This window comes from Austrofundulus limnaeus, unplaced genomic scaffold, assembly GCF_001266775.1.
Source record: "Austrofundulus limnaeus strain Quisiro unplaced genomic scaffold, Austrofundulus_limnaeus-1.0 Scaffold405, whole genome shotgun sequence".
In the NCBI taxonomy this organism is placed as follows: Eukaryota; Metazoa; Chordata; class Actinopteri; order Cyprinodontiformes; family Rivulidae; genus Austrofundulus; species Austrofundulus limnaeus.
In genome coordinates this window covers 421,145-432,111 of record NW_013952807.1, presented here as the reverse complement: position 1 = coordinate 432,111, position 10,967 = coordinate 421,145, and the positions used below count along the sequence as shown (strand labels likewise).

The 10,967-nt window shown below is 39.6% G+C and overlaps 1 protein-coding gene across 1 annotated transcript in view; it reads left to right on the top strand.

The window, feature by feature from the left end:
• Nucleotides 1–37: 37 nt before the first annotated feature.
• Nucleotides 38–10,967, top strand: part of LOC106528787 (WD repeat-containing protein 49) — an 18,029-nt gene continuing 7,099 nt past the window's right edge. Inside the window, exons 1-12 of the mRNA XM_014024041.1 lie at nt 38–433; nt 1,788–2,013; nt 2,104–2,250; nt 3,625–3,750; nt 3,822–3,993; nt 4,067–4,113; nt 4,211–4,348; nt 4,426–4,614; nt 6,306–6,497; nt 6,594–7,043; nt 7,130–7,279; nt 9,838–10,028. Of these exons, the coding sequence (XP_013879495.1) occupies nt 363–433; nt 1,788–2,013; nt 2,104–2,250; nt 3,625–3,750; nt 3,822–3,993; nt 4,067–4,113; nt 4,211–4,348; nt 4,426–4,614; nt 6,306–6,497; nt 6,594–7,043; nt 7,130–7,279; nt 9,838–10,028 (2,099 nt within the window). The 5' untranslated portion in view covers nt 38–362. The remainder of the gene's footprint in view (nt 434–1,787; nt 2,014–2,103; nt 2,251–3,624; nt 3,751–3,821; nt 3,994–4,066; nt 4,114–4,210; nt 4,349–4,425; nt 4,615–6,305; nt 6,498–6,593; nt 7,044–7,129; nt 7,280–9,837; nt 10,029–10,967) is intronic.

Sequence of the window (10,967 nt, the reverse complement as noted above, 5' to 3'; positions counted from 1 at the left end):
CTGCACAACTTTGCCTCTTTAAATCATTAACCCACTGAAGGTTGGTCTGCTCCTCTGTTAGCCCCCCCCAGCCAAGTTTCAGTCTGAAAGCTTTGGCTCTCCATGGTTTCCTCCTCGGCTCCTTGTGCTGACTTTATTTTCTTTGTTCAGTCTAAATGTTTGTGATGGATTTTTGCTTTTTATTATTTCTCAATGTGGACATTCCTATCTGAAGACGAGAGGCCTTGCCTGAGGCTTGTGGGGGAAGTAAGAGGACAAGCAGACAAAAAGGATTTAGATTTAAAGCATAGAAAAGAGCTCAAACTGACTCAGACTCTGCTGCTGTTTCTGGATTAATCTGAAAAAGGGGCATCTGAATCAGTATGGGTACGTCAAGAAGCAAGAAGAATCTGTGGATGCTTTATGAGACCGAGGTACCACACACCAGGTTTTGGTGAGTTTGATTACAGAGTTTTAAAAGTACATTTCTTTAATTAGCATAAAAGCAGTACTACAAAATGAATTATATAACTGAGGTGCATCTTTTTTTTCCTGTTTGTGGGTTCAAAATTTCCAACCACAAAAATATATGTAGCAACTTAAAATGTCCTCATGCATCTTAGTAATACAGGTAGAAAAAAATTAAGTAGGTTCTCTGGACGAGTTCCCCTTTAATGAAATATTTTGTCTCTCCTCCAGATTTCTATTGTCAAACTTTCAACATAATCCTTAAATATATAAATTATACTCGAAATTTATTAAACACAATCATACAGTTACAAAAGTAGAATCTGCATGTATAATTATAKGCTACACTGTTTGTCACAGCTCTAACAGCTGCTGACATGATGCAAMAGATGAGACCAACAACAATTCACACCTAGAGACAGGTGAGCTACCAACTAGCCCAATTTGCATGTTTTTGGTATGTGAAAGGAAAGCAAAGTACGCAAAAAAAAAAACACTAAAACACTGCCCTTTACGAAGAAACCTACCTTTAAAAGTTATAATTGCAAATGGATCAGAATTCCCAAACTTCCTTCCAGGTAGATTCTCTGCCGACACTATTATAATCCGCAGCATGATAAGAAAACAAGCAGGAGCTAATTTAAACCACAGAAGATGAGAAAACTGAGAGACTTACACAGAATAGAGGAGTTTTGACTTTCTCACTGCCCCATCACTGAGACCAACAGGGCAGGACTGAGGAAAGACCCACTGGGAGGGGAGTGCTGGGCTTGAATCACGGGGATGTAATTATCCTGATTGTGCACACTTGTAATCTGCAGCTGCCATCAATGAGGCAAAAGCAGTGGTGAAATGCCTTCACCTAGTGTCTGTAAAGAGTAATAACATTTCTTAAAGGCCGAAGAGAACAGACGTCTCAGTTGGATTAAAAAAAGCAATGTACTGTTTAGAATTCTACTACCAATAACAGAGCAAATTTGCTGAAGCAAACTAAAAAAAACAACAATGTTGAAAAAAATTAGAGAACTCGGTGTATTTCAGTGACGACGTAAAAGTAAATAGAAAGTATAAAAATGACAAAAACTATAGTCAACGCAAAACAAGCGACCAAAGTTACATTAAATGATAYTCATAAAACGTCCTTCTTAAATCGTTTTCATTTCCAGCTGTTAAACTCTTAGTTTTGATCCGTTCAGATTTCGTGAAGCTCACCGTTTTGCTGAGCCAGAAACGAAAAGGCGACATAAATGTGAATGCTTCCAAATCCATATTTTTACTTGACGGTCTGCTCAGTTTTATGATGAGAGTTGCATTTTCCTGCCTGGCTGCTTTCTCTGCAGCGMTCCAGCTTCTGGTTCCAGTCCTGCAGAGAAGCTGAGACCAGAGCATCTGCAGCTCCTGAGAAATGCATTCACCTGTCCAAAACCACAGGCATGCAGGTCAGACGAAACACGTAGAGATGAAGCTGAGGAATCTGGAATTGAGTTGAAACAATTCAAGGAGCTGTTGAGATCTGTGATCGGACCAAGTATTGATGACTCGTGGGCTGAGAGATTCTATAATGAGGTRAAGAAAGCTGGCACTGGAAGCTGCATGAAAACATTCCCAGTTACATTAGTTTAAATCAGCTGAAGTTGAGTTGTTGATGTTTACCAGGTTGATGTCTGCTGCACTGGGCAGATAAAGTGGCAGCAGCTGTGTTCTTACTTGTTTCTGGAGTGCACTGAGAGGCAGCGGGCCTCTGCTCCCACAGCAGCTCTGATGGACGTCCAGCCTGACTTCAGGCACTGCGCTCACAATAAGGTAAATGTGATGAAAATAAAAACAGTTGCTGTTTTCAGAAGAAAAATAGCAACAAATGACCACTACGGAAGAGCAAAACCACAGAAAAAAGCAAATGCATCCATCCAGGGTGGAGTAGCCMAATTTAACAAAGTTTTATGCAACAAAATTCAACAAATTGAACAAATAAATGGACCAGCTGGAGAAAGTTAGTTTTGGTTTAAAGTCTGGGGATTACCAACCAAGAGTTGAAGTCAGAAACATGCAGCTAACTCTGAGGATGCTGACATCGATCAATCCTCAAAACAGGTGCAGTTCATTGAAAAGACACAAGATGGCACCCACTCTTGTCTAATTATTTAGCGGATTATGGATTATTTAGTGGAATATAGTGGATATTAGTTAAGTGGATTTAGTGCATCTAAGCAAATGACGCCACAGTAATGTCACATTAAATATATCTGCACGTTTTTTTAAAAGGCAAACCTCACTTCTACAAAATCCTTTGAATTTTTGTCAAGCCATGAATGTGATGTTAATTTTCAATGAAAAACAAGGTAGAACTTGATCRTCTGGTATGTCTCCGCCTGTGCAGAGACATCTGCATTGAAAGCACTGGGCGTGCAGGTAACTTTTTAACCTCTGTTTTTGGACTTAAATATTCTAAGAAATATGTCAACAAAGTCTAAACATAACTTGCTCTTTGATTTTTACCATATCATTTAACCAGGTATTTTATTTGTACTGTTGAGGAATTAGAAAAAAAAAGTCAGTTTTATATTACCAGTCATCGTAAATGACCTTGATGTTTGACCCTTTGATGCCCAAATCTAATCTGACCGAGTACTAATGAAGTTGCTAAACCTATTTATAAGTAAATATGTAATTTCATTCAGGGGATATCATGCACACAAGACCACCACACACAGACAGAGAACACAACAATCCAGTTGTGCAGAGATTTTATTTAATTTTTCCAGTATTAAATTTTTTAATCTATTTTATCTTCTGTTAGCTTTTTAGTTGAGACTTCCTACACAATAACAGGTTACTTTCATAAACCTAAATAAAGTATTTTAGAATATTTTTGCTTGTAATCTGTGATATTCTTAAATYATGATCATGCTTTTAGGCATTTGAATGTAGCAAACAGTCAGGTTTGAGGTGTTTGTCTGACATAAGTGTAAAAGTACAACAGCAGAATTTAWYTATTTACCACTTTCAGAKATRTAAACCATGAAAAACTTTCTTACATTCATCATGTCTTGTAGGAGTTGAGTTGACACATCCTTTTATTATTATTTCTTTTTATATTCAGTAATGGGTTTCTGACACAYTTTCCACAGCTAATGCTGGTTAAAYATTATTCTTCTTGTGGTGTTTTTTGTTCTGCAGCGGGAGCCGACAGTTCGTGTGGTTGCGGTTTTCCACCCGCCCTCGTTGCTCCTCTACGTTAGTGTCAGTAAAGGGGGTCAGGTCACCATCTGGAACAGCTGCCTACACGTTCTCAGATCTGTAATGGTCAGTGACGTCATAGGTAAAATCCACCATAAGTATCCAGAAAGACACTCACATCTTTCTGTCTGAACCAGCTTGCTGGAGACCCGACAGAGGAAGTTGCCAACACAAAACGGTTCAGAGGCTGGGCAACTGATGCTGTGTCCATGGGCAGCTGCCAGAMGGTTGCCATCGCAACCAGCTGCAGAGATTTGCACTTTGTCCACATCTCTGCRACCTCTGCATATGAGGATGTGCATCTGTTTGGTAGTTTGCAAACAATGCAACACGTTTTCCAAATAAAATAGATGAAGATTACAGAAAATTGTTCACTTTTTAGGGTTTCGCAGTGTCCTGACTGCTCTTTGTTACTCACATGATGCACAGGTGAGACCAATATACACTTAAAATGTTCCAGCTGGAGGATTTTGCTCAAACAACAAGGCATTTTGTCATTTTAATCAAAGTAGTTTTTCCGTTCAAGTGTCCGGATAAACCTCCACTTATGATCCTGGGAGATGAAAATGGAGAAGTCCACCTGATGTGGTTTCTGAAGCCATCTAAAGGTCTGTTCAAGAATCCATCCAAGAAAGAAAAAGGCCCTCAACGGATCTTCTTTCCAGTAGGTTACGTCCTCTTTAGCACCATGACAGGTTGTTGGGAATAAGTTTGACATGATGGTTTTTTCCCCCTCTAAAGGAACTCAGTGAACACAGCAGCATGGTCTCATATCGCCACATTCCCAACATCCACAAGGARCCAATCAACAGAGTGATTTTTGAGGCTGGTTCTAACATCGTCATGACTTCATCAGAAAGTGACGCCACATCTGTGGTCTTCACCGACGTCTCACTGAGGAAGAAGCCTCAGATTTGGAGGATTGTGCAGGTCCCATAGTAAATAATGATTCAATACACAGTGTGCTGTTTGAGATTATTTACTTTTATAGTTTTGGGTACAGGTTTGGACTGTTAAAACACATTTACTTTCCACTAGGAGGGACCTAACCTGGCCATTTGCCTTCCTATGTGATTCCGCTTGATTCGAATCTCCCTTCACTGCTCCTCCTCTGTATGAAAGTAAAGTGTAGAACAAATGGCTGTTTTTTACCAAGCTAGGAGGGACCACAACACCATAAAATAACTTTACAGGTTTACCTGAAGTCAARGAAGAGAGGTTAAAAGCTAAGGGTTGAGCTTCATCTGAGTCTTCTCATTGTGACTRGAACAGACTCAGCGTGGGTACCGTCATTACTCAGCTATGGACACCTTCACCTCCAATGAATAAGTGGATGTTATTAGAGATGCAGTAGGGATGAAGGTTGGTAGAGAAGGGAAGGTAGGAAGTCATTGACTGGACACATGGAGAGAGAGATCTGACTGAATTACATTTAAAGTTTATGTATATTTTTAACAAGATGTAAGACTTCACATCTCGCTGACATGTTTTTTTTAAAGGMACAGTGTGTAGGATTTTGTCAAGTCTTTTAGCCGAAATTGAGATAATCACTAATGACAATAATAAAAAAACATGTCTAATCATTGCAGACAAAGACCTTGTTTTATTATTTTTACCTTATAAAAAGCTGTTTATATCTCCAGGGTCGCGGGTCGCCACTACAGGCAGCCGCCATCTTGCACTGCCATCTTGTCTGCAAAGGCTCATGAAGGACAAACTGCGGTGGCGGCGTCAAAAACGGTTTTAGTTGTAATACTACAAATGTAATATTTGTTGTCTGTCATTGTAGCTGGGATAATTTTACTTATTAAAGCTCATAATCTTACCACTTGAAACATCACTAGCCCTGAAGCTGCTGGTAGACATCGCGGTTGGAATTATCAAAGGTTTTTGACMCCTRAGAGACACCGTAGCAACTCCTTTGCGTTTGGAAGCGGGGGGGGKGGGGGTGGGGGGAGGACCAGGTTGGATGATTCAATCACTCAACCACTAGATGTTGCTGAAAACAACAAATCCTATACACTGTGCCTTCAAACATGGACTTTTCAAAGAGAAACCATGGGCAAGAAGTCCTGGTAAAAAATGGTTTCAAAAACACCTTCCATGTGTTGCGGCTGATATTCAACAAACTCTGCTTCAGTAAATCCAGACATCTGTCTAAAACATTAAATGGCACCAAACTGGACTGATATTTGTTGCGCATATAGGTCAATGTGGTTTGGGTGACCCTGACTTGAAACACTGTGCTCAAGTTTGAACATAAGTCTTTCAAACCAGTTGCAGGAAACTTATTTGTTTTTATGTCTTTCAGGCTGTATTRCATAACTGGTGAGTTTTAAGTTTTGAGAGCAAATGTGAATCATGTTATACATTTATAAAGCTTGGGCATGCAGTGCAGATGATGTCACTGCAGGAAACAGTGAGAAAATTAGAAAACACTATTAAACTGGGTGGTAATGTTTCCTGTTACTCACAATGTTTAGTTTTTTATATTTAGAATTTACTTAACTGTCTGGACTTTGTTGCCAACATTTAAATGTTGACMTAACTGATGTTTTTTTTAAATATAGTTCCATGTTTTTGTTGTTATATACAGATGTATTTTTTCTGTCTGATTTCAGGGAGCTAAATGCTTCGACTATGATTCCTCCCTGGAGCTTCTGGTCACAGGAGGCTGTGACCGAAAAGTAAGACTCTGGACTCGATATGTGACCTCGAGTCCTGCAGCTACTCTGTCGGGTCATTGTGCCGGTGTGTTGGACGTCGCAATCTACCACCCTGTCCGCCAGATCTTCAGCTATTCCAGAGACTCTGTGAGTTGTTTTCTGTGGAGCTTAGAAAACTGAATGAGGCTGAACCATATGAGTTTGTCGGAGAGAAGATGGGTAATTTGTGTGTTCTCTTGCCAGGAATTGAGGGTATGGGACATTTCCAGCCATCACTGTCTGAAAACCATCCTCCTGCAGTTTCCCTGCTTGCAAACAGGTCGTCTCCCAGAACATGGCAACTTCCCATTCCTGCTGCTGAGCCCCCCTCTTCCTGARGAAATACTGCCTAACTTAGTGGTGGGCTGCAAGGACTACCTGGCGAACCTGACATTGGCTGAAGCACAACAAGGTTATGGTGGTTGGTTGACAGATGAAAGAAGCAGCCCATCCCTCTCTTGCGCTCTGTACAACCCCTCCCTGCGGCAGGTGGTGACCGGACACGTGGACTCGTCCATTTTACTGTGGGATGTTGAAACAGGTCAGAAGAGGCTTCGCATTTCAAATGCACACGGAGGGGAGGGACTCACCTGCATGGAACTGGACTCATCTCACAGGAGACTGATCACTGGGGCTCAGAATGGCACCATAAAGGTTTCATACCTCCTCTCACACACAGTTCCTCTGTTTTAATGCATGACAAAGTGGAAATAAGATAACTCTTTTCACAAACCTCACAGGTCTGGAATTTTCTAAATGGCCTTAATTTGCACAAATTGGAGCCCATCTCTAACTCGGAGGTCACTGGTCTGACTTGTCTTCATGACAACCTGCTGCTTGCTGTGGGGTGGAGCCAGTGCATCGCTCAGTATAACATTGCCAAAACCAAGGTAAAATCAAAAATATACAGCTTCATTGGCATTATGGTTGTCCTCAAGGGGCCTGTTAACCATCAAAACACAAAACATCACGTTCCTTGTGCACTGTTGGTTATCTTAGCTCTACGTTGTATTTTGTGTATAAAAACAGYATTTTAGCATGTTCTCTTATAAACACTGAAAASTACTACATGTACAACTGACTAAATGTGAAATAAATAACACAGAAATACTATTTAAAGTAGGGTTTGGATACATGGCTGAAAAGTCTATATCAATTATTGATTATCTTGTTGTAACAAGCGTAGGGGTTTTGGACCCAGAAGGCAGACATCACTAGGACTCAAGAAAGACTAAAGAATTTATTCAATGTAAAATAAAGGCTGGCAAGGCAGCAAAAACAAAATGGAGGACACAAAGTCAAGTGAAGAACAAAGATCCAGCGAGTAAGTTGTGAAAAGAGACCGGTTAAATAAGGCAAGGCTTGAGTGGAAAATGGAGAGTACTTGGGTGATTAAAGAGTGGCAACAGCTGAGGATGAATGAAGGTRAGAACACAGAAAGCAAGCACAAGAGCGAGACAGAACACAAGACACAGATCCTAACAGTTGTAGTTTTTAGAAGACAAAAGACTGATTAATACTGACAAACTGGTGATGACCTTTTATTCTTTATCCACAATTTCCTCTTGAGTTGTTGAAATCATTTTCACTCCACCTCTTTATTATTGTAAAGCAGTTATAAGACACTGTGGTGAAATGAAACTGCTACATGTTACTCTACATGTTGTTGCTACCTTTCCAAAGTTAGTTGATGCCACCAACCTTGCTTAACTGGGATTTAGCTCCTGGGTAGCTTCAGTGCCGTTGTTGTCACAATCTTCAGTCCCAGTCCGTAACTTACTTTGTAAATTTCTGTGAACTTCATAAGCAGACTGGAGCTGACCGCAATTATTTTATGAAGCCAGAAGAAGACATAAAGAATAAATTGCGTCGGCATGAAAAGTGATTTTACAGCTTCAGTAGCTGTTATTGTATATTGTCACAATCTCAGGTCTGCCTGTCATTTTTATTACCCTGYGTACATTTYGTAARCTTCCATAAGTWAAATTATCAACATTCTATTGAAAATATTTTCTACTGATTTTGATCACGTGTCTGTCACAAGATGTTACATCCCCAGCCCTGACTGAAAATAAAAGAAAGAGCTTTACTCAGTTGAGTTGTGGTGARTTGATGTCATCTTAAATTCAAAGCTCTCCAACTATCTGACAGGAAATTCCCACTGGAGGGGTGTTCCAGTTTAAATTTATGACTTGKAAGTGAGAAATTCCCACTTCCCAGTACACCTGGCTGCAGCAAAAGTAGCCAGCAAACATTAAGCGAAATGGCGATTTTGCATGGTGAATTTTTGTTACCGACATTAGTAGCAATTGTTAGTTGAACCCTGCTGATACTCTTCTTATTATGTAAGAATTTATATTTGATGTTATTTTGGTGCACTGTGTTGTACCACACGTTAAAACTTTTGAAAACTTTTTTAACTTTGATCGTTTGTCTTAGTTTTATGTCTCAGTTTTTCTATGTAGCATGTATTTGCTCTAACATTAATTACCCACTTGGGACTCGAATAAACCTGAAACTGAACCTGAACCTGAATTTTGCCAGCTGCTGGCTACTTGTGAACCTTGTGCACCAGCTGTCATTTCGTGGGTAAAATAACCAACATGCATTATGGGAGATGCAGTATATGGTCAGTGCTGGCTTTAAAGCATCATCTGTTAAGACAATTCATCTTTGAAGCTCTTGTGGGCCACATAAAATGCTGTGGCAGGCCACATTTGGCCCGCGGACTTTTAGTTTGACACATGTGGTTTAACCAGTGTTTATGCAGGGTGGAATTTTTTTTATATGGAAAGATGAAAAGATCTTCCTCACCTCACCCTGTCTGCTGTTTAACCTCCTGCCAAGAAGATAATAACTTTCCATTATATCAACRGTTAGAAACGTGCAGCAGGGTTGTTCTTCAAATAAGAAGCTGGTGAGGCTCCAGTAGCGCTCTGAAGTGTGGAGCAGAGAAACATTATCTCAATTCAACGTGTAAAAATAATGACATATCTGAATGTCGAGATGATGACTCAAACATAAACAACTGCCACMGTTGTGACTCATCTAGTCTAAATTTAAAACTCTTTTTCTCCGGAATGCAAAAAACAATTTGGACCTAAAAAGAAAACTGGAACACCAAACTCCTGCTGTTACTTTCACTAAGTTTATGACTTTAAATCAAACTCAGAAGGCTGCAGCCACAGCTTATATCTCTCTGTAGCAATTACAATTGTATGTGACACAAAGGTATGTTCATTTTAGACATTTTACAGTTATAGATCTGTTCTGGTGGTTTAGAATGCTTTAAAGAACATTGGAATTTTTTTAACAACACTCGACTTCTCTCAGATGTTTTACAAGTGATGTCTCTTATTAGGTTTTGCAAATGTTTCTTTAGCTTGTATAATCAATGCCATAAAAAAAACTCTAATGTTTATAGTTTTGCACGAACTGTTCCCCAAAGGAGCTGAAGGTGAAAGCAGACTTRTCCTGGAGGTCCAGAGGCGTTCATGAGTTGGACATCGTAGCTATATGTACGTGCTCCTCTCTGGGAGTTGTTGCCACAGCGAGCTATGATGGCGAGCTGGTCATCTGGAGACTGGAAACACAAGAACCAGTCCTCCACCTGCAAAGGAGGGGACAGGGACAGGATAAGTAAGCATTCAAACGTGCTCTCCTGAAAAAATTCTGAGAAGAGATCATCTTTCACAAATGATCTGAATCTTTTGAACTCTTTAAAACAAACGACGAGTCGTTTGGTACATGTRGGTCACTATGTACGGCCTAACATCACTACAAATGCCGTACATAGTGCTTGTGATATGTCATTGTACCACGTGACTAACATTTGGAAACCGAATGGCTCCTCATAAGGAACAGATCCACAAGATCTGCCAAGAATCACATTTTTAATTCGGAGGATTTAATAGTTCTGCTGCCGATTATKTGGAGAACCTGGARAAAACTCAWRCGTGCACAGGGAGAACATGTAAAATCAGCAGCTTTTTCAYGACACAATACTATATCAATTTGTATGGATGACAACACGATGTTTCTCGAAATCACATAGTCTGACATGATATTCAGTTCATGAATCTCTGATCAATATGACSCAATATCACATGCCCATCTAACACAATCATGTAGTAAATCATTGTGTTAGACTGAAATATGATATCAATCCACATCGRGCATGTGATGACAATATGAATTGACGTTTCCATTGGCCTTAAATGAATCATTAAATCAACATATTGATGTGGATTGATGTATTTTTACCCCCTTACCAAAAACCTTTTGTAATACATTATGTGGTCATTATTGTCTAAGTTTGATCACGTTGCAAAAAAAATGTTGCAGTTACAAAACGTAAATCATAGCTGAAATCTTGTAGACAAACATTTACTTAAGAGTTTTTATCTATATGTAAAAAAAATGATAATCAGGTGCCTGAGGGAAGCACATAGAGTCAATACACATAACAAACTTAGTTATGTTATGCAAAGCTGACTTTATCTGTTGCACAATTTTGCATAACTGTAGTCTGGTAGCACTAATTTTGTCATCAGGACAGGTTTTTCTTTATATATATAT